Source organism: Physella acuta, unplaced genomic scaffold (assembly GCF_028476545.2).
Source record: "Physella acuta isolate Inbredline_101_S28 unplaced genomic scaffold, ASM2847654v3 ptg000225l, whole genome shotgun sequence".
NCBI classification, from domain to species: domain Eukaryota; kingdom Metazoa; phylum Mollusca; class Gastropoda; family Physidae; genus Physella; species Physella acuta.
The window spans coordinates 1,644,443-1,668,315 of NW_026731744.1; the positions used below are offsets into that span (position 1 = coordinate 1,644,443).

Genomic DNA, 23,873 nt, shown 5'->3' on the forward strand with positions numbered 1-23,873 from the left:
AGGGAGGCATGTTCACTCGCCTAAAATGTTGACCTAGATTAGATTACCTGTCAGACCCCAGCAAGACAAATTTTACCTGTAAGATGTCCATGGTGAGGCAGGAGTCACCAGTCCTGAGAGCAAACAAGTTTTTGACACCAAACAGCTCCCCTTGATGGCCACGGTCACCTTGTATCCCATGGAAATATCTGCGCGCATTGCCAGTTCCTATAGCCACCTCGTCCAGTTGCTGCACACAACAATCAACAACTCACTTTTGGGAGACTTTGGAAAAAATGTTTTAATACTTGTTCACTAGGGCTACTCATTTGTTTCAAACTAACACCTGTGCTCACCTGTTTGTAGATTTGGCGCAGGTAAATATTTTCTTCAATAGTTCCAGCAGAAACAAGCCTGAACACCTGTACGTCCCTGGTTTGACCAATGCGATAAGCTCTATAGACACAAGGACGGCAGGAAGTTAGTCATAGCCAAATTAACTATTTAAACTAAACCTGATTAAAAAAAAACTTTAATCAGACCTGTCCTGAGCCTGCAGGTCATGACTTGGGTTCCAGTTAGGGTCAAATATGACAACCTTGTTAGCCCCAGTTAGGTTTAAGCCTAGCCCACCTGCCCTGAAGTCATACAAATAGCAGCATTATATAAAGTAAATAGAGTTATGTATCTACACCGAATGATCTGTAAGGTAAACTAGGCTGACTGGGTCACTCACCTGGTAGACACCAGACAGAGAAACAGGCTACTGTCTGTGTTGAACTGGGTCACAATGTCTTGTCTTCTTTGGCTGCTCACCTTGCCGTCTATCCTGCAATAACTGTGACCTTGACCTATCACATACTGTTCAATGATATCTAAAAGCTGTTACACAAAGAAGAAATTGTTAAACAAAATCTCAGAGATCCTAATGAGGCAGCTACTGGGCTGTTCTCCTGATTGTATTAAGATAAAGATAATACCTTGGTGGAGTAGGAAAACACCAGAACTTTGTCGTAGTTGGCAGCAAACACAGACAATAGGCCAGCCAGGATCTGAAAAATGTCATCGCACCTGTAAGGTAACTCACTAAAATGTTATGGCACCTGTAAGGTAACTCACTAAAATGTTATGGCACCTGTAAGGTAACTCACTAAAATGTTATGGCACCTATAAAGTAACTCACTAAAATGTTACGGCACCTGTAAGGTAACTCACTAAAATGTTATGGCACCTGTAAGGTAACTCACTAAAATGTTATGGCACCTGTAAGGTAACTCACTACAATGTCATGGCACCTGTACGGTAACTCACTAAAATGTCATGGCACCTGTAAGGTAACTCACTACAATGTCATGGCACCTGTAAGGTAACTCACTAAAATGTCATGGCATCTGGGAGCTACACAAGACTATATCAACAGCTACACAAGACTATATCAACAGCTATATCAACAGCTACACAAGACTATATCAACAGCTACACAAGACTATATCAACAGCTATATCAACAGCTACACAAGACTATATCAACAGCTACACAAGACTATATCAACAGCTACACAAGACTATATCAACAGCTACACAAGACTATATCAACAGCTACACAAGACTATATTAACAGCTACACAAGACTATATCAACAGCTACACAAGACTATATTAACAGCTATATCAACAGCTACACAAGACTATATCAACAGCTATATCAACAGCTACACAAGACTATATTAACAGCTATATCAACAGCTACACAAGACTATATCAACAGCTATATCAACAGCTACACAAGACTATATTAACAGCTATATCAACAGCTACACAAGACTATATCAACAGCTATATCAACAGCTACACAAGACTATATCAACAGCTATATCAACAGCTACCACAAGACTATATCAACAGCTACACAAGACTATATCAACAGCTATATCAACAGCTACACAAGACTATATCAACAGCTACACAAGACTATATCAACTGCTATAACAACAACTACACAAGACTATATCAACAGCTATATCAACAGCTACACAAGACTATATCAACAGCTACACAAGACTATATCAACAGCTATATCAACAGCTATACAAGACTATATCAACAGCTACACAAGGCTATATCAACAGCTACACAAGACTATATCAACAGCTACACAAGACTATATCAACAGCTACACAAGACTATATCAACAGCTACACAAGACTATATCAACAGCTATATCAACAGCTACACAAGACTATATCAACAGCTACACAAGACTATATCAACAGCTACACAAGACTATATCAACAGCTATATCAACAGCTACACAAGACTATATTAACAGCTACACAAGACTATATCAACAGCTACACAAGACTATATCAACAGCTACACAAGACTATATCAACAGCTACACAAGACTATATCAACAGCTATATCAACAGCTACACAAGACTTTATCAACAGCTACACAAGATTATATCAACAGCTACACAAGACTTTAGTCAGTCTACAGACAGTTAAGAAAATTCTGACCTTCATTTTGCCACAATACTTGGGGTCAGACAGTGTCCTGAATGCAGCAACCTGTGTTTGTTGAACAAAGTGGGGGTGATCTTTAAAGGCCACATCACACACACTTCGGACCAGCTGGGCTTGTTTTTCTTTCATCCTCTCATCAGGTATCAGAAGTGCTGTGTGATTGGCTGCCTTCAACATAACATGCATGAAAGAAAAGACCAAGGTCCACGCTTTGCGGCCGTCAGAGCTGTACTGAAAAACACAATAATAGTTAGATTAGAGGCTTTCATTACATAAACACAACAATAGATTAGAGGCTTTCATTAGATAAACACAACAAATATTTAGATTAGAGGCTTTCATTAGATAAACACAACAAATATTTAGATTAGAGGCTTTCATTAGATAAACACAACAAATATTTAGATTAGAGGCTTTCATTACATAAACACAACAATAGTTAGATTAGAGGCTTTCATTAGATAAACACAACAAATATTTAGATTAGAGGCTTTCATTAGATAAACACAACAAATATTTAGATTAGAGGCTTTGATTAGATAAACACAACAAATATTTAGATTAGAGGCTTTCATTAGATAAACACAACAAATATTTAAATTAGAGGCTTTCATTAGATAAACACAACAAATATTTAGATTAGAGGCTTTCATTAGATAAACACAACAAATATTTAGATTAGAGGCTTTCATTAGATAAACACAACAATAGATTAGAGGCTTTCATTAGATAAACACAACAATAGATTAGAGGCTTTCATTAGATAAACACAACAAATATTTAAATTAGAGGCTTTCATTAGATAAACACAACAAATATTTAGATTAGAGGCTTTCATTAGATAAACACAACAAATATTTAGATTAGAGGCTTTCATTAGATAAACACAACAATAGATTAGAGGCTTTCATTAGATAAACACAACAATAGATTAGAGGCTTTCATTAGATAAACACAACAATAGATTAGAGGCTTTCATTAGATAAACACAACAAATATTTAGATTAGAGGCTTTCATTAGATAAACACAACAAATATTTAGATTAGAGGCTTTCATTAGATAAACACAACAATAGATTAGAGGCTTTCATTAGATAAACACAACAAATATTTAGATTAGAGGCTTTCATTAGATAAACACAACAAATATTTAGATTAGAGGCTTTCATTAGATAAACACAACAATAGATTAGAGGCTTTCATTAGATAAACACAACAATATTTAGATTAGAGGCTTTCATTAGATAAACACAACAATAGATTAGAGGCTTTCATTAGATAAACACAACAAATATTTAGATTAGAGGCTTTCATTAGATAAACACAACAATAGATTAGAGGCTTTCATTAGATAAACACAACAATAGATTAGAGGCTTTCATTAGATAAACACAACAAATAGTTAGATTAGAGGCTTTCATTAGATAAACACAACAATAGATTAGAGGCTTTCATTAGATAAACACAACAATAGATTAGAGGCTTTCATTAGATAAACACAACAAATATTTAGATTAGAGGCTTTCATTAGATAAACACAACAATAGATTAGAGGCTTTCATTAGATAAACACAACAATAGATTAGAGGCTTTCATTAGATAAACACAACAATAGATTAGAGGCTTTCATTAGATAAACACAACAATAGATTAGAGGCTTTCATTAGATAAACACAACAATAGATTAGAGGCTTTCATTAGATAAACACAACAAATATTTAGATTAGAGGCTTTCATTAGATAAACACAACAATAGATTAGAGGCTTTCATTAGATAAACACAACAAATATTTAGATTAGAGGCTTTCATTAGATAAACACAACAAATAGTTAGATTAGAGGCTTTCATTAGATAAACACAACAATAGATTAGAGGCTTTCATTAGATAAACACAACAATAGATTAGAGGCTTTCATTAGATAAACACAACAAATATTTAGATTAGAGGCTTTCATTAGATAAACACAACAATAGATTAGAGGCTTTCATTAGATAAACACAAAAATAGACTACATCAGACATTCCATGACATCAGTATGTAAAAATCTATTTTTTAACCAGCAATGTATGTCTGACACCAGACATTCCATGACATCAGTATGTAAAAATCTATTTTTTAACCAGCAATGTATGTCTGACACCAGACATTCCATGACATCAGTATGTAAAAATCTATTTTTTAACCAGCAATGTATGTCTGACATCAGACATTCCATGACATCAGTATGTAAAAATCTATTTTTTAACCAGCAATGTATGTCTGACATCATACATTCCATGACATCAGTATGTAAAAATCTATTTTTTAACCAGCAATGTATGTCTGACACCAGACATTCCATGACATCAGTATGTAAAAATCTATTTTTTAACCAACAATGTATGTCTGACACCAGACATTCCATGACATCAGTATGTAAAAATCTATTTTTTAACCAGCAATGTATGTCTGACACCAGACATTCCATGACATCAGTATGTAAAAATCTATTTTTTAACCAGCAATGTCTGACACCAGACTTACCTTGTAACAACATGAGGCTCTGGATTTTTGACTGTTGCAATCACAAGGGTCCTCAGCTTGTAAGACAAGGGCCATATCTGGGTGAGACAAGATGGCCTTGTACACACTCACCTGAAACTCTGTCAGTTTACACATCACCACCAGCTCCTCTGGTCAAATAAACAACAAGGTCAAGGTTAGTTGACACACAAAGCCAGGTGACACACATAGTCAGGTGATACAGGGCCAGGTGACACACTAGGCCAGGTGACACAGAGCCAGGTGACACACTAGGCCAGGTGACACAGAGCCAGGTGACACACAGGGCCAGGTGACACACAGGGCCAGGTGACACAGAGCCAGGTGATACAGGGCCAGGTGACACAGAGCCAGGTGACACAGAGCCAGGTGACACAGGGCCAGGTGACACACAGGGCCAGGTGACACAGGGCCATGGGACACACAGGGACAGGTGACACACAAGGCCCAAGTGAAATAGTTTCAGTACTCACCTTTGTGGGGTAACTGATCTGCTATCAGTGCCTTTGTTCGTCTCAACAACATTTTCTTGCGCACTTCGGCAAACTTGTCTTTTTCTGCTTAGATATTTTCACAAGTTATTACACAATATTTTTATTCTTTACAGCTAGTGTATGCTTAAATGGTAAGTGAAGGGATGAGTTTGTGAAAAAATACAAACGTTTGCGAGCTTGAGCCAACTCTCGTTTGGTTGCATCATGACGCTGGCCAGTTTCTATTACAGTCACATATTGCATCTCAAACATCTCCTGGCTTCCTAGAACCCCAGGCTGGGCCCTAGAAAACAAATTGATAGCTAGTTCAGGCTGGACCCTAGAAAACAGAATGATAGCTAGTTCAGGCTGGGCCCTAGAAAACAAATTGATAGCTAGTTCAGGCTGGACCCTAGAAAACAGAATGATAGCTAGTTCAGGCTGGGCCCTAGAAAACAGAATGATAGCTAGTTCAGGCTGGACCCTAGAAAACAAATTGATAGCTAGTTCAGGCTGGGCCATAGAAAACAAATTGATGGCTAGTTCAGGCTGGACCCTAGAAAACAAATTGATAGCTAGTTCAGGCTGGGCCCTAGAAAACAAATTGATAGCTAGTTCTGACTGGGCCCTAGAAAACAAAGTGATAGCTAGTTCAGGCTTGGCTCTAGAAAACAAATTGATAGCTAGTTCAGGCTTGGCTCTAGAAAACAGATTGATAGCTAGTTCTGACTGGGCCCTAGAAAACAAAGTGATAGCTAGTTCAGGCTTGGCTCTAGAAAACAGATTGATAGCTAGTTCTGACTGGGCCCTAGAAAACAAAGTGATAGCTAGTTCAGGCTGGGCCCTAGAAAACAGATTGATAGCTAGTTCTGACTGGGCCCTAGAAAACAGATTGATAGCTAGTTCAGGCTGGGCCCTAGAAAACAAATTGATAGCTAGTTCAGGCTGGGCCCTAGAAAACAAATTGATAGCTAGTTCAGGCTGGGCCCTAGAAAACAGATTGATAGCTAGTTCAGGCTGGGCCCTAGAAAACAAATGGATAGCTAGTTCAGGCTTGGCTCTAGAAAACAGATTGATAGCTAGTTCTGACTGGGCCCTAGAAAACAAATTGATAGCTAGTTCTGACTGGGCCCTAGAAAACAAAGTGATAGCTAGTTCAGGCTGGGCCCTAGAAAACAAAGTGATAGCTAGTTCAGGCTGGGCCCTAGAAAACAAAGTGATAGCTAGTTCAGGCTGGGCCCTAGAAAACAAATTGATAGCTAGTTCTGACTGGGCCCTAGAAAACAAAGTGATAGCTAGTTCAGGCTGGGCCCTAGAAAACAAAGTGATAGCTAGTTCAGGCTGGGCCCTAGAAAACAAAGTGATAGCTAGTTCAGGCTGGGCCCTAGAAAACAAATTGATAGCTAGTTCAGGCTGGGCCCTAGAAAACAAATTGATAGCTAGTTCAGGCTGGGCCCTAGAAAACAAAGTGATAGCTAGTTCTGGCTGGGTCCTAGAAAACAAATTGATAGCTTGTTCAGGCTGGGTCCTAGAAAACAAAGTGATAGCTAGTTCAGGCTGGGCCCTAGAAAACAAAGTGATAGCTAGTTCAGGCTGGGCCCTAGAAAACAAATTGATAGCTAGTTCAGGCTGGGCCCTAGAAAACAAATTGATAGCTAGTTCAGGCTGGGCCCTAGAAAACAAAGTGATAGCTAGTTCTGGCTGGGTCCTAGAAAACAAATTGATAGCTAGTTCAGGCTGGGTCCTAGAAAACAAATTGATAGCTAGATCAGGCTGGGCCCTAGAAAACAAATGGATAGCTAGTTCTGGCTGGGCCCTAGAAAACAAATTGATAGCTAGTTCTGACTGGGCCCTAGAAAACAGATTGATAGCTAGTTCAGGCTGGGCCCTAGAAAACAAATTGATAGCTAGTTCAGGCTGGGTCCTAGAAAACAAATTGATAGCTAGATCAGGCTGGGCCCTAGAAAACAAATGGATAGCTAGTTCTGGCTGGGCCCTAGAAAACAAATTGATAGCTAGTTCTGACTGGGCCCTAGAAAACAGATTGATAGCTAGTTCAGGCTGGGCCCTAGAAAACAAATTGATAGCTAGTTTAGGCTGGGTCCTAGAAAACAAATTGATAGCTAGATCAGGCTGGGCCCTAGAAAACAAATGGATAGCTAGTTCTGGCTGGGCCCTAGAAAACAAATTGATAGCTAGTTCTGACTGGGCCCTAGAAAACAAATTGATAGCTAGATCAGGCTGGGTCCTAGAAAACAAAGTGATAGCTAGTTCAGGCTGGGTCCTAGAAAACAAAGTGATAGCTAGTTCAGGCTGGGTCCTAGAAAACAAATGGATAGCTAGTTCTGGCTGGGCCCTAGAAAACAAATTGATAGCTAGATCAGGCTGGGTCCTAGAAAACAGATTGATAGCTAGTTCTGGCTGGGCCCTAGAAAACAGATTGATAGCTAGTTCTGGCTGGGTCCTAGAAAACAAAGTGATAGCTAGTTCTGACTGGGCCCTAGAAAACAAATTGATAGCTAGTTCAGGCTGGGTCCTAGAAAACAGAATGATAGCTAGTTCAGGCTGGGCCCTAGAAAACAAATTGATAGCTAGATCAGGCTGGGTCCTAGAAAACAGATTGATAGCTAGTTCTGGCTGGGCCCTAGAAAACAGATTGATAGCTAGTTCTGGCTGGGTCCTAGAAAACAAAGTGATAGCTAGTTCTGACTGGGCCCTAGAAAACAAATTGATAGCTAGTTCAGGCTGGGTCCTAGAAAACAAATTGATAGCTAGATCAGGCTGGGTCCTAGAAAACAGATTGATAGCTAGTTCTGGCTGGGCCCTAGAAAACAGATTGATAGCTAGTTCTGGCTGGGTCCTAGAAAACAAAGTGATAGCTAGTTCTGACTGGGCCCTAGAAAACAAATTGATAGCTAGTTCAGGCTGGGTCCTAGAAAACAGAATGATAGCTAGTTCAGGCTGGGCCCTAGAAAACAGATTGATAGCTAGTTCTGACTGGGCCCTAGAAAACAAATTGATAGCTAGTTCAGGCTGGGTCCTAGAAAACAGAATGATAGCTAGATCAGGCTGGGCCCTAGAAAACAAAGTGATAGCTAGTTCAGGCTGGGTCCTAGAAAACAAAGTGATAGCTAGTTCAGGCTGGGTCCTAGAAAACAGAATGATAGCTAGATCAGGCTGGGCCCTAGAAAACAAAGTGATAGCTAGTTCAGGCTGGGTCCTAGAAAACAAAGTGATAGCTAGTTCAGGCTGGGTCCTAGAAAACAGAATGATAGCTAGTTCAGGCTGGACCCTAGAAAACAAATTGATAGCTAGTTCAGGCTGGACCCTAGAAAACAGAATGATAGCTAGTTCAGGCTGGGCCCTAGAAAACAGAATGATAGCTAGTTCAGGCTGGGCCCTAGAAAACAGATTGATAGCTAGTTCAGGCTGGGCCCTAGAAAACAGAATGATAGCTAGTTCAGGCTGGGCCCTAGAAAACAGAATGATAGCTAGTTCAGGCTGGGCCCTAGAAAACAGAATGATAGCTAGTTCAGGCTGGGCCCTAGAAAACAGAATGATAGCTAGTTCAGGCTGGGCCCTAGAAAACAGAATGATAGCTAGTTCAGGCTGGGCCCTAGAAAACAGAATGATAGCTAGTTCAGGCTGGGCCCTAGAAAACAGAATGATAGCTAGTTCAGGCTGGGCCCTAGAAAACAAATTGATAGCTAGTTCTGACTGGGCCCTAGAAAACAGAATGATAGCTAGTTCAGGCTGGGCCCTAGAAAACAGAATGATAGCTAGTTCAGGCTGGGCCCTAGAAAACAGAATGATAGCTAGTTCAGGCTGGGCCCTAGAAAACAGAATGATAGCTAGTTCAGGCTGGGCCCTAGAAAACAGAATGATAGCTAGTTCAGGCTGGGCCCTAGAAAACAGAATGATAGCTAGTTCAGGCTGGGCCCTAGAAAACAGAATGATAGCTAGTTCAGGCTGGGCCCTAGAAAACAGAATGATAGCTAGTTCAGGCTGGGCCCTAGAAAACAGAATGATAGCTAGTTCAGGCTGGGCCCTAGAAAACAAATTGATAGCTAGTTCAGGCTGGGCCCTAGAAAACAAATTGATAGCTAGTTCAGGCTGGGCCCTAGAAAACAGAATGATAGCTAGTTCAGGCTGGGCCCTAGAAAACAAATTGATAGCTAGTTCAGGCTGGGCCCTAGAAAACAGAATGATAGCTAGTTCAGGCTGGGCCCTAGAAAACAGAATGATAGCTAGTTCAGGCTGGGCCCTAGAAAACAGAATGATAGCTAGTTCAGGCTGGGCCCTAGAAAACAGAATGATAGCTAGTTCAGGCTGGGCCCTAGAAAACAAATTGATAGCTAGTTCAGGCTGGGCCCTAGAAAACAAATTGATAGCTAGTTCAGGCTGGGCCCTAGAAAACAAATTGATAGCTAGTTCAGGCTGGGCCCTAGAAAACAGAATGATAGCTAGTTCAGGCTGGGCCCTAGAAAACAGAATGATAGCTAGTTCAGGCTGGGCCCTAGAAAACAGAATGATAGCTAGTTCAGGCTGGGCCCTAGAAAACAGAATGATAGCTAGTTCAGGCTGGGCCCTAGAAAACAGAATGATAGCTAGTTCAGGCTGGGCCCTAGAAAACAGAATGATAGCTAGTTCAGGCTGGGCCCTAGAAAACAGAATGATAGCTAGTTCAGGCTGGGCCCTAGAAAACAGAATGATAGCTAGTTCAGGCTGGGCCCTAGAAAACAAATTGATAGCTAGTTCAGGCTGGGCCCAAGAAAACAGATTGATAGCTAGTTCAGGCTGGGCCCTAGAAAACAGAATGATAGCTAGTTCAGGCTGGGCCCTAGAAAACAGAATGATAGCTAGTTCAGGCTGGGCCCTAGAAAACAGAATGATAGCTAGTTAAGGCTGGGCCCTAGAAAACAAATTGATAGCTAGTTCAGGCTGGGCCCTAGAAAACAGAATGATAGCTAGTTCAGGCTGGGTCCTAGAAAACAGAATGATAGCTAGTTAAGGCTGGGCCCTAGAAAACAAATTGATAGCTAGTTCAGGCTGGGCCCTAGAAAACAGATTGATAGCTAGTTCAGGCTGGGCCCTAGAAAACAGATTGATAGCTAGTTCAGGCTGGGCCCTAGAAAACAGATTGATAGCTAGTTCAGGCTGGGCCCTAGAAAACAGATTGATAGCTAGTTCAGGCTGGGCCCTAGAAAACAGATTGATAGCTAGTTCAGGCTGGGCCCTAGAAAACAAATTGATAGCTAGTTCTGGCTGGGTCCTAGAAAACAAATTGATAGCTAGTTCAGGCTGGGTCCTAGAAAACAAATTGATAGCTAGTTCAGGCTGGGCCCTAGAAAACAGAATGATAGCTAGTTCAGGCTGGGCCCTAGAAAACAAAGTGATAGCTAGTTCAGGCTGGGCCCTAGAAAACAAATTGATAGCTAGTTCAGGCTGGGCCCTAGAAAACAAAGTGATAGCTAGTTCAGGCTGGGTCCTAGAAAACAAATTGATAGCTAGTTCAGGCTGGGTCCTAGAAAACAAATTGATAGCTAGTTCTGACTGGGCCCTAGAAAACAAAGTGATAGCTAGTTCAGGCTGGGCCATAGAAAACAAATTGATAGCTAGTTCAGGCTGGGTCCTAGAAAACAAAGTGATAGCTAGTTCAGGCTGGGCCCTAGAAAACAAATTGATAGCTAGTTCAGGCTTGGCTCTAGAAAACAAATTGATAGCTAGTTCTGGCTGGGCCCTAGAAAACAAATTGATAGCTAGTTCAGGCTTGGCTCTAGAAAACAAATTGATAGCTAGTTCTGGCTGGGCCCTAGAAAACAAATTGATAGCTAGTTCAGGCTTGGCTCTAGAAAACAAATTGATAGCTAGTTCAGGCTGGGCCCTAGAAAACAGATTGATAGCTAGTTCAGGCTGGGCCCTAGAAAACAGATTGATAGCTAGTTCAGGCTGGGCCCTAGAAAACAGATTGATAGCTAGTTCAGGCTGGGCCCTAGAAAACAGATTGATAGCTAGTTCAGGCTGGGCCCTAGAAAACAAATTGATAGCTAGTTCTGGCTGGGTCCTAGAAAACAAATTGATAGCTAGTTCAGGCTGGGTCCTAGAAAACAAATTGATAGCTAGTTCAGGCTGGGCCCTAGAAAACAGAATGATAGCTAGTTCAGGCTGGGCCCTAGAAAACAAAGTGATAGCTAGTTCAGGCTGGGCCCTAGAAAACAAATTGATAGCTAGTTCAGGCTGGGCCCAAGAAAACAAAGTGATAGCTAGTTCAGGCTGGGTCCTAGAAAACAAATTGATAGCTAGTTCAGGCTGGGTCCTAGAAAACAAATTGATAGCTAGTTCTGACTGGGCCCTAGAAAACAAAGTGATAGCTAGTTCAGGCTGGGCCATAGAAAACAAATTGATAGCTAGTTCAGGCTGGGTCCTAGAAAACAAAGTGATAGCTAGTTCAGGCTGGGCCCTAGAAAACAAATTGATAGCTAGTTCAGGCTTGGCTCTAGAAAACAAATTGATAGCTAGTTCTGGCTGGGCCCTAGAAAACAAATTGATAGCTAGTTCAGGCTTGGCTCTAGAAAACAAATTGATAGCTAGTTCTGGCTGGGCCCTAGAAAACAAATTGATAGCTAGTTCAGGCTTGGCTCTAGAAAACAAATTGATAGCTAGTTCTGGCTGGGCCCTAGAAAACAAATTGATAGCTAGTTCAGGCTGGGTCCTAGAAAACAAAGTGATAGCTAGTTCAGGCTGGGTCCTAGAAAACAAATTGATAGCTAGTTCAGGCTGGGCCCTAGAAAACAGATTGATAGCTAGTTCAGGCTGGGCCCTAGAAAACAGATTGATAGCTAGTTCAGGCTGGGCCCTAGAAAACAGATTGATAGCTAGTTCAGGCTGGGCCCTAGAAAACAAATTGATAGCAAGTTCAGGCTGGGCCCTAGAAAACAAATGGATAGCTAGTTCAGGCTGGGCCCTAGAAAACAGATTGATAGCTAGTTCAGGCTGGGCTCTAGAAAACAGAATGATAGCTAGTTCAGGCTGGACCCTAGAAAACAGATTGATAGCTAGTTCAGGCTGGGCTCTAGAAAACAGAATGATAGCTAGTTCAGGCTGGGTCCTAGAAAACAAATTGATAGCTAGTTCTGGCTGGGCCCTAGAAAACAAATTGATAGCTAGTTCAGGCTGGGTCCTAGAAAACAAAGTGATAGCTAGTTCAGGCTGGGTCCTAGAAAACAAATTGATAGCTAGTTCAGGCTGGGCCCTAGAAAACAGATTGATAGCTAGTTCAGGCTGGGCCCTAGAAAACAGATTGATAGCTAGTTCAGGCTGGGCCCTAGAAAACAGATTGATAGCTAGTTCAGGCTGGGCCCTAGAAAACAAATTGATAGCAAGTTCAGGCTGGGCCCTAGAAAACAAATGGATAGCTAGTTCAGGCTGGGCCCTAGAAAACAGATTGATAGCTAGTTCAGGCTGGGCTCTAGAAAACAGAATGATAGCTAGTTCAGGCTGGACCCTAGAAAACAGATTGATAGCTAGTTCAGGCTGGGCTCTAGAAAACAGAATGATAGCTAGTTCAGGCTGGGTCCTAGAAAACAAATTGATAGCTAGTTCTGGCTGGGTCCTAGAAATAGCTAGTTCAGACCTCATGAGCCAGTTTAGAAATTTAAAAAATCGTACAGATTGAAGAGTTAAAGAGAACATACCAATCTAAAATGCTCCACAATTCCAGAAAGTTATTCTGCAGGGCAGTACCAGTCAGACCAAAGCGACATGGTGTGTTCAGTGTGCGCAGCGCTTGAGTCACTTGAGCTTTTAAAGTCTGGGGCAACCAATCAAACAATTAGAAAGTCTGGGGCAACCAATCAAACAATTAGAAAGTCTGGGGCAACCAATCAAACAATTAGAAAGTCCGGGGCAACTAATCTAGTTACTAGCAAATTAATTCAAAGCATTAAAACTAATTACCTTAATTTTGTGAACCTCATCAACAATAACAGCTTCCCACTGGATCTGGTTCAGTCTATGCTGACAACACACAAGGAAAAAATCATCAGTATGTAGGTACAAACAGCACCTCACACAATTTTGTACAAATAGCACCTCACACAATTTTGTACAAATAGCACCTCGCACAATTGTGTACAAACAGCACCTCACACAATTTTGTACAAATAGCACCTCACACAATTTTGTACAAATAGCACCTCGCACAATTTTGTACAAACAGCACCTCGCACAATTTTGTACAAATAGCACCTCACACAATTTTGTACAAATAGCAACTCACACAATTTTTGTACAAACAGCACCTCGCACAATTTTGTACAAATAGCACCTCGCACAATTTTTGTACAAACAGCACCTCACACAATTTTTGTACAAACAGCACCTCACACAATTTTTGTACAAACAGCACCTCACACAATTTTTGTACAAACAGCACCTCACACAATTTTTGTACAAACAGCACCTCACACAATTTTGTACAAATAGCACCTCGCACAATTTTTGTACAAACAGCACCTCACACAATTTTTGTACAAACAGCACCTCACACAATTTTTGTACAAACAGCACCTCACACAATTTTTGTACAAACAGCACCTCACACAATTTTTGTACAAACAGCACCTCACACAATTTTTGTACAAATAGCACCTCACACAATTTTTGTACAAATAGCAACTCACACAATTTTTGTACAAATAGCATTTCACACAATTTTTGTACAAATAGCAACTCACACAATTTTTGTACAAATAGCACCTCACACAATTTTTGTACAAATAGCAACTCACACAATTTTTGTACAAATAGCATTTCACACAATTTTTGTACAAATAGCAACACACACAATCTCTGTACAAATAGCATCACACAATTTATGTACAAATTGTAGAACAGTATTTCATATAGCCAACTGTGACATACAAAAAAAAAGTCTTTCAAACTCATACCAGGTTTTCTCTAAAGGTTTCAAATGTTGTTACAATGATTTCCAGTTTCCCTTTAGCTAGGTCAGCAAGACAAGTCTCTTTGTCAGGGCCGTGGAATTTTCTACATTTCACATATAGAGGGTGAGAAATGTATAGACATGATGAGAAATGTTAAACATGGCATGTTGACATGATGAGAAATGTTAAACATGGCATGCAGACATGATGAGAAATGTTAAACATGGCATGTTGACATGATGAGAAATGTTAAACATGGCATGTTGACATGATGAGAAATGTTAAACATGGCATGCAGACATGATGAGAAATGTTAAACATGGCATGCAGACATGATGAGAAATGTTAAACATGGCATGTTGACATGATGAGAAATGTTAAACATGGCATGTTGACATGATGAGAAATGTTAAACATGGCATGTTGACATGATGAGAAATGTTAAACATGGCATGTTGACATGATGAGAAATGTTAAACATGGCATGCAGACATGATGAGAAATGCTAAAACATGGCATATAGATATGATGAGAAATGTTAAACATGGCATGTTGACATGATGAGAAATGTTAAACATGGTATGTTGACATGATGAGAAATGTTAAACATGGCATGTTGACATGATGAGAAATGTTAAACATGGCATGTTGACATGATGAGATATGTTAAACATGGCATGTTGACATACTTGGCAGTAAAGTATCCCCAGACATTGAGCTCTGTCAGCCAGTTGTACAAGGTGGCACTAGGCCCAATAATTAAAAATGGTTTGCAACACCTTCGTGTTGTAGCTTCAGGGAAATCATCTGAAAACTTGAAAAAATCGTGGGTGTCAGCTTGTAAATTAAAGTTGGTCATTTTTTTATTAAGTGTTGTAGTGGTTGCCTAGATGATTGTCTTGTTAATTGGTGTAATGATCTTCTATGAGCTAGGAGCTCTTACCATGTTTATACTAGTCATGCTTATTAATTTCAAGATCAAATGCTGGAGTCATCATGAGTTCATCACAACCCAGTCATCAGTTTTACAGTGACAAAAACATTTGTTATTTTGGGCACGGAAAGATTAGGTTCAATTAAAATAACTGAATGGCTGTCTTTACCTCTCGAATAAATCTAGGTAAAGTATAATAGCTGTCAGAGTAGTTTCCCTTTTTACCCAGCAGGGCTGACAGGAATCCAATGACCTAAAACATGTGTGTAGAGGTTATTAGGTAGCAATGAATAGCCTATATTGTAAAAGTTCAGTCAACTCCTGTGTCAGTGTGTACTGTACCTGAGGGTTTAAGATTAATTTGTCAAGAAGAATTGCTCAAACCTGCATTGTCTTGCCTAGACCCATATCATCCCCTAGAATTGCTCAAACCTGAATTGTCTTGCCTAGACCCATATCATCCCCTAGAATTGCTCAAACCTGAATTGTCTTGCCTAGACCCATATCATCCCCTAGAATTGCTCAAACCTGAATTGTCTTGCCTAGACCCATATCATCCCCTAGAATTGCTCAAACCTGAATTGTCTTGCCTAGACCCATATCATCCCCTAGAACTGCTCAAACCTGAATTGTCTTGCCTAGACCCATATCATCCCCTAGAACTGCTCAAACCTGAATTGTCTTGCCTAGACCCATATCATCCCCTAGAACTGCTCAAACCTGAATTGTCTTGCCTAGACCCATATCATCCCCTAGAATTGCTCAAACCTGCATTGTCTTGCCTAGACCCATATCATCCCCTAGAATTGCTCAAACCTGAATTGTCTTGCCTAGACCCATATCATCCCCTAGAACTGCTCAAACCTGAATTGTCTTGCCTAGACCCATATCATCCCCTAGAACTGCTCAAACCTGAATTGTCTTGCCTAGACCCATATCATCCCCTAGAACTGCTCAAACCTGAATTGTCTTGCCTAGACCCATATCATCCCCTAGAATTGCTCCTAGGTTCTTGCAGTAGTGTTGATACAAAAACTTAATTCCCTCCCTTTGGTAATCTCGTAGATATTGGTTGATGGTCCCTGGTACCTGAAACAAGTGGGTTTTTTAGGTGGGTTTTTTATTTGGGGTTTTTTATGTGGGTTTTTTATGTGGGGTTTTTTATGTGGGGTTTTTTATGTGGGTTTTTTATGTGGGTTTTTTTATGTGGGTTTTTTATGTGGTTTTTTTATGTGGGTTTTTTATGTGGGTTTTTTTATGTGGGTTTTTTATGTGGGTTTTTTATGTGGGGTTTTTTATGTGGGTTTTTAATGTTTTTTATGTGAGCTTTTTATGTTGGTTTTTTTTTGTTTTTTTTATTTAGCAAGGTAACTATGACTTTGTAATAAAGCAATAGGTTACAACAAACAGGACAACGGCAGGTAACTTCAATATAATATGCATATTATTGCTCCTTTTGCTACAATAACTGACCACTACTGGAGGCTGGACATCAGTAGCTGAGAGAGGGAAGTCTACTTTTGGACCTTGTGGGGGAATGGTCAGTTTGGGCCTCTCTGTATCATGTGAGGAAAATCCTGGAAAAATAGACAATTGTAAAACATTATTTGTTGGTGTAAGATTTATCTGTACTGGCAAGCAAAATGGGGTAAAACATTCGATTAATAGGTAGGTCTACAGGTAAAACAACTAGTCTATATCAACAGGTAATAGCATTGGTCTGTATCAGAAAGTAGACACAACTGATCTGTTTTTACAGTTAAAACAAGTGAGCTGTTACAAAAAGTAAAAACCAAGTGACTCAGTTAGACAGGAAATACAGGTATCTAAAATACCTGTAGGACATCTTCTGACATGTGAAATACAGGTATCTAAAATACCTTCTGACATACCATCTTCTGACATGTGAAATACAGGTATCTAAAATACCTTCTGACATACCATCTTCTGACATGTGAAATAGAGAGGATGAAAGAAACTTGGCCACACCCACACTCTCCTCTCATTTGTTACATTTCTTGGACAAGAACAAATGTGCTTTACCAGAAAGTAAAATCTGGGTTGTTTTTTTTTTATTTAAGGATAAATTTGGTTAAAAACAATCTTCCGGGTGTAACCATGGTGAAACAAAACACCATTCTTTCACTTCTTTAATAATGGTAGTTGTTTTAACAGTAAATGAATGAAATGTAGATATTTATTATACCTCAGTGTTTGTTTTCATCTAAGTTGTATTAATATAAATAGCTGAAAGTAAGATAAACAGCTGTAAGATTATAAACAACTATAATATAAACAGCTGTATGAATATACATGACTTATGGGTGGTATACATACAGCAGGGTTTTCTCAGTCTTGGGTGGGTGGACATTAGGGGTTATGTCTAGGTTAATGTGTTAAAATTTACAAGCTCTTACCACTAGTCCAGTGAGTGCTGCCCTCACTTGTCTCCCCTTCATACCAGCACTTATTAGATGTGGTTGTCTCCCCTGCATCAAAGTTCTGATCAGATGGAATTCTCTCCCCTCGATGAAGTGGTTCTAAATACTGCCGTGAGCTGCAGGAAACATCTTTTTCTTGCAGCTGTAACTTGGACCTTAAACAATGATTGTGTTAGTTGTGATGGTGTTAGTTGTGATTGTGTTAGTTGTGATTGTGTTAGTTGTGACTGTGTTAGTTGTGATTGTGTTAGTTGTGATTGTGTTAGTTGTGATTGTGTTAGTTGTGATTGTGTTAGTTGTGATTGTGTTAGTTGTGATTGTGTTAGTTGTGATTGTGTTAGTTGTGATTGTGTTAGTTGTGATTGTGTTAGTTGTGATTGTGTTAGTTGTGATTGTGTTAGTTGTGATTGTGTTAGTTGTGATTGTGTTAGTTGTGATTGTGTTAGTTGTGATTGTGTTAGTTGTGACAGTGTTAGTTGTGATTGTGTTAGTTGTGATTGTGTTAGTTGTGATTGTGTTAGTTGTGATTGTGTTAGTTGTGACTGTGTTAGTTGTGACTGTGTTAGTTGTGATTGTGTTAGTTGTGATTGTGTTAGTTGTGACTGTGTTAGTTGTGATTGTGTTAGTTGTGATTGTGTTAGTTGTGATTGTGTTAGTTGTGATTGTGTTAGTTGTGATTGTGTTAGTTGTGACTGTGTTAGTTGTGACTGTGTTAGTTGTGATTGTGTTAGTTGTGACTGTGTTAGTTGTGATTGTGTTAGTTGTGACTGTGTTAGTTGTGATTGTGTTAGTTGTGATTGTGTTAGTTGTGATTGTGTTAGTTGTGACTGTGTTAGTTGTGACTTGTGTAAGTTGTGACTGTGTTAGTTGTGATTGTGTTAGTTGTGATTGTGTTAGTTGTGATTGTGTTAGTTGTGATTGTGTTAGTTGTGATTGTGTTAGTTGTGACTGTGTTAGTTGTGATTGTGTTAGTTGTGAGTGTGTTAGCTGTGACTGTGTTAGTTGTGATTGTGTTAGTTGTGACTGTGTTAGTTGTGACTGTGTTAGTTGTGACTGTGTTAGTTGTGATTGTGTTAGTTGTGACTGTGTTAGTTGTGACTGTGTTAGTTGTGATTGTGTTAGTTGTGACTGTGTTAGTTGTGACTGTGTTAGTTGTGACTGTGTAAGTTGTGATTGTGTTAGTTGTGAGTGTGTTAGTTGTGACTGTGTTAGTTGTGATTGTGTTAGTTGTGACTGTGTTAGTTGTGACTGTGTTAGTTGTGACTGTGTTAGTTGTGACTGTGTTAGTTGTGACTGTGTTAGTTGTGACTGTGTTAGTTGTGACTGTGTTAGTTGTGATTGTGTTAGTTGTGATTGTGTTAGTTGGGACTGTGTTAGTTGTGATTGTGTTAGTTGTGACTGTGTTAGTTGTGACTGTGTTAGTTGTGATTGTGTTAGTTGTGACTGTGTTAGTTGTGATTGTGTTAGTTGTGACTGTGTTAGTTGTGATTGTGTTAGTTGTGATTGTGTTAGTTGTGACTGTGTTAGTTGTGATTGTGTTAGTTGTGACTGTGTTAGTTGTGACTGTGTTAGTTGTGACTTGTGTAAGTTGTGACTGTGTTAGTTGTGATTGTGTTAGTTGTGATTGTGTTAGTTGTGACTGTGTTAGTTGTGATTGTGTTAGTTGTGATTGTGTTAGTTGTGACTGTGTTAGTTGTGACTGTGTTAGTTGTGACTGTGTTAGTTGTGACTGTGTTAGTTGTGATTGTGTTAGTTGTGACTGTGTTAGTTGTGATTGTGTTAGTTGTGATTGTGTTAGTTGTGATTGTGTTAGTTGGGACTGTGTTAGTTGTGATTGTGTTAGTTGTGACTGTGTTAGTTGTGATTGTGTTAGTTGTGACTGTGTTAGTTGTGACTGTGTTAGTTGTGACTGTGTTAGTTGTGATTGTGTTAGTTGTGATTGTGTTAGTTGTGACTGTGTTAGTTGTGACTGTGTTAGTTGTGACTGTGTTAGTTGTGATTGTGTTAGTTGTGATTGTGTTAGTTGTGATTGTGTTAGTTGTGATTGTGTTAGTTGTGATTGTGTTAGTTGTGACTGTGTTAGTTGTGACTGTGTTAGTTGTGACTGTGTTAGTTGTGATTGTGTTAGTTGTGATTGTGTTAGTTGTGACTGTGTTAGTTCTCACTGTGTTAGTTGTGACTGTGTTAGTTGTGATTGTGTTAGTTGTGATTGTGTTAGTTGTGACTGTGTTAGTTCTGACTGTGTTAGTTGTGATTGTGTTAGTTGTGATTGTGTTAGTTGTGATTGTGTTAGTTGTGATTGTGTTAGTTGTGATTGTGTTAGTTGTGACTGTGTTAGTTCTCACTGTGTTAGTTGTGACTGTGTTAGTTGTGATTGTGTTAGTTGTGACTGTGTTAGTTGTGACTGTGTTAGTTGTGACTGTGTTAGTTCTGACTGTGTTAGTTGTGATTGTGTTAGTTGTGATTGTGTTAGTTGTGAAGCTTGGCATCCACTAACACATAACCCATTTCTTTCTAACTTTGGACAAAAGTCAAGCTCTAATGTAGGGTGTCGCCTAAGATTTTAAACTTCATTATTGTTTAAGATGAATTAAACAATTAAAAACTACATTAATTTACCTTTAATTTGATACCAATTTTATTTATCAAATTTAATCGGTAGCCTAGAAAATGAATTGTGAAAAAACGCGTTTGTTTATAAATGGCTACGGTGATATGACCCATTTTCAGTGAAATGGTGGGTTAGTTTTTTAAAGAGTGTTGTTGTTCAGTGCCATTTAGCAGAAATGTATTGTCTGCTAGATTTCTCCCTATTCAAATACACGGCGGGCAAAATGGGCGAGCTTACTTAGCTGTTGTCTTGATCAAGTTATTTTTTATAGGCTTTGTTTTTACCCTGCATGATTTTTAATACATTAATGACATTAGTTTAGTAGAAAGCAAGTTAGAATTTTCTATAGTTTAGAATATATTTTCAGTATGTTTAGAACAATATTAAATAAAGAAATTCATGTTTTGCTTACTTTTATTATGATCTGCTTGATATTCTCAGTGATTAGACCAAAAAAATGTACAAATGGCAAGTTTGTGTCAAACACTAATCGTCCATTGTTAAAACTAAACTGGTATCATTGAATAATATGCAAAATAACTATTTTAAGTATATATATCTGAAATGACCATGAAACGTTAAAAAACGGAATCACTGTATTGTCGTTTTCGGCAGCAATCATTACCATGACGACAGTAAAAAAAGTAGGTCAAGTAACAGGCTACTCTAATAATAACACATTTTAGATAGATTTTGATATAGTAGATACATAGTAATTTTTTTTAAATAATTTGAGAATGTTCTATCAAACATCGAGTTGTTGTCAAAGAATCAATGTTCTGGAAATATCTTACCATCTACTTTTTAACATGGGAGATAGTTGCCTTGTAAATTTTTGTGCAAATGCAAATATTTGATGTATTTAAGTTTTCTATTGATTACTTTACATAACATGTACACTTAGATTTTTTAAAATCAATTATAGATCACAACCTAAAGAAATAAATAAGCAGGTGGAACAACTGATTATTAGTGGGTTTACAATTGTATGGAAAGGGAGGTTTTGAAAATACTTAAAAATATTTTGCAGGTTACTTACTTAGGTTTAAATTAAATACTTTAAAAGTGGAGGGCTGTTAACTTTGAATGATCAATTTGGTCAGAATAAATATAATGCTTAATGTTTAAAATTATATTTTGACTTAAGGTTTTAAAGAGTTAATGAACAACAGCAAATTAGGGTAAAAGAGATAGAAATGATGTGTTTATAACCAAGTTCCTGTTAAAGTCTAAACTTACTTAGGTGGTTTCCATGTTGGCCTGAGTTTTCCTTTTCCAGGTGTAGCTGGTGTCCTGGTGTACTGTGAGTTTAGCCATTGTGAGTCTGACAGCTTCCATTGGGACACGTTACCCCTGGCAACCTCACTTTCTTCATCAACCTCACCAAAGTACTGTTCAAATTTATCCCTGGTGCAAAGTTTAACTTTTTAGTACTGAGTATGACATGCATAGCACAGAGGTAGTTAGTGAAATCAAATGATTGTATAGCACAGAGGTAGTTAGTGAAATCAAATGATTGTATAGCACAGAGGTAGTTAGTGAAATCAAATCATGGTATAGCACAGAGGTAGTTAGTGAAATCAAATGATTGTATAGCACAGAGGTAGTTAGTGAAATCAAGTACTGAGTATTTTGTTTGTACTTACTGGAGTCTGGTGAAGTTTTCATTGCCAGTTAAAGGCAGGAAAAGGTTGGGAGATTTGTTACTTTCCCCTTCAGATTCTGTAAGTAAAATAGTCAAAATACTGTTTCACTAGGCAATCTGTGCATATATAAAATGTATGTATTTGGTAAACATTGATACAAATAATTTCATGATGTATGTATATGTATTTGGTACAGATGGTACAGATTGATATAAATAATAACAGCTTTGACTAATACAAAACATTTCCAAGAATAATATTTGCGCATGAATAAAACAGCTAACCTTGAATGGAGTCCATATATTGAACAACGTGTATGCTAACATGTTCTACATATGCTGGTGTCTGTTCGTAAATATATTCATGTCAAATTTAATATATTTGAATTCATTGTTTTTTTGCTGGGTAGTCAACATACATAGATGATTTATTCATCTTTTTAAAAATGATGCCCTTCTAAAAAAAAACAAAGGTTAAATTAAATACATTAGAATTATGTGCTGTAATGCATGACTATGTTTAGGATTTGCATATTTCTGAGTTCAAATGTAAGCACACATTTTTTAAATACTTATAATTGTGTACAATGTGCAACAACCTAGATTAGTCTATTAGATAGATCTAGAATAATCTTGTTCTAGATCTAATCAAGATATCTGTGTTGTTCTTTTTCCAAATTTTACAGTTATATTACTACTGATTTAATTGGGCAGAGTGGTCAAGTGGTAGAGGGCTGAATTGCTATCCTGAAAGTCTAGAGTTTGGATCTTGGTCCTGTCTTGAGACTCTAGCTCTGATGGGTACCTGATTCACATCAGGGAAAGGCGGCTGGGCATAGTGCTGACCACACCATATCTTCATATGCCGAGATCACAGAAACAAGTGAACTCTACTTCACTTGCCCTATAGACTGTCAGGTTTGAAAAGGGAACTTAACTTACCCTACTTAACTAATAAATCTAGTACCTCATTAAACAAATTACTACATTTGACTTTATTATTTTATATTTAGATCTATAGGCCTATATCTTTAGATCTACTAATTTAAATCTACTATTATATTTATTCCTGTTTCATTAGTTTAGCCTTATGTTGATTAGACTTAAGTTAAAAAATTAAAACATTAATTTCCTACAATTGACTTTATATTTCAATGGTCAAATATACCATGGTTTACCGTAACTTTTGTTTACGAAACTCAACAAACATTACTGGATAACTTCCGACCCTTAACTAAGGGCGATTTTACGTACCCAAAACGATCGATTACCAAACAAAAATAGGCCTAGATCTATATACAATATATTGGTAATCTATCGTTTTGGGTACGTAAAATCGCCCGCGACTAGTAATGTTAAAAAAAGGTGACTCCTTAAATTTTAATAATTAATTATTTCACATTTTGAGGAGGATTTGTGTTTTGAAAAATACAAAAATATTTCCTTGTTTCATTTATGTACCTGTTTTTATACAATTGAATTAAAACTTTTCAGTAATAAATGATGATAGTCTAGTGTCTAGTGACTAGTGATCTAGTCTAGATCTAGATCTATTTGGTTGAATATGTTACATTACAATACATAATTAGTAAATAATTACATATTAGGAATGTTGGGATATTTTTCCTAATTACCATAGAATGATAAAATGTACACAGATTAATCCTATAATACACCCCATTGATAAAAATACCAAATTTATCATTCTAGGCCTAATAGTTTTTTTTATATGAATTTTTAAAGTTATGTATAAAACCTGTTATATATCACTGTAACAT

The 23,873-nt window shown here is 38.3% G+C and overlaps 1 protein-coding gene across 2 annotated transcripts in view; it reads right to left on the reverse strand.

The window, feature by feature from the left end:
- Positions 1-23,873, reverse strand: part of LOC131937947 (DNA excision repair protein ERCC-6-like 2) — a 32,002-nt gene that overhangs the window by 4,818 nt on the left and 3,311 nt on the right. The window contains exons 2-21 of one of the 2 annotated variants that reach the window (XM_059295734.1): positions 22,381-22,552; positions 22,097-22,172; positions 21,690-21,857; positions 17,816-17,994; positions 16,872-16,975; positions 16,359-16,487; positions 15,568-15,651; positions 15,154-15,278; positions 14,468-14,567; positions 13,476-13,535; positions 13,214-13,329; positions 5,708-5,823; positions 5,520-5,603; positions 5,029-5,177; positions 2,498-2,734; positions 960-1,031; positions 716-861; positions 522-617; positions 336-435; positions 77-229 (exon numbers count right to left, since the gene is read on the reverse strand). In XM_059295734.1, coding sequence (XP_059151717.1) covers positions 77-229; positions 336-435; positions 522-617; positions 716-861; positions 960-1,031; positions 2,498-2,734; positions 5,029-5,177; positions 5,520-5,603; positions 5,708-5,823; positions 13,214-13,329; positions 13,476-13,535; positions 14,468-14,567; positions 15,154-15,278; positions 15,568-15,651; positions 16,359-16,487; positions 16,872-16,975; positions 17,816-17,994; positions 21,690-21,857; positions 22,097-22,172; positions 22,381-22,396 — 2,310 coding nt within the window. In that variant the 5' untranslated portion in view covers positions 22,397-22,552. Of the gene's footprint in view, positions 1-76; positions 230-335; positions 436-521; positions 618-715; positions 862-959; positions 1,032-2,497; positions 2,735-5,028; positions 5,178-5,519; positions 5,604-5,707; positions 5,824-13,213; positions 13,330-13,475; positions 13,536-14,467; positions 14,568-15,153; positions 15,279-15,567; positions 15,652-15,830; positions 16,327-16,358; positions 16,488-16,871; positions 16,976-17,815; positions 17,995-21,689; positions 21,858-22,096; positions 22,173-22,380; positions 22,553-23,873 lie in introns of those variants that run through there. The other variant, XM_059295735.1, reaches the window with a different exon arrangement.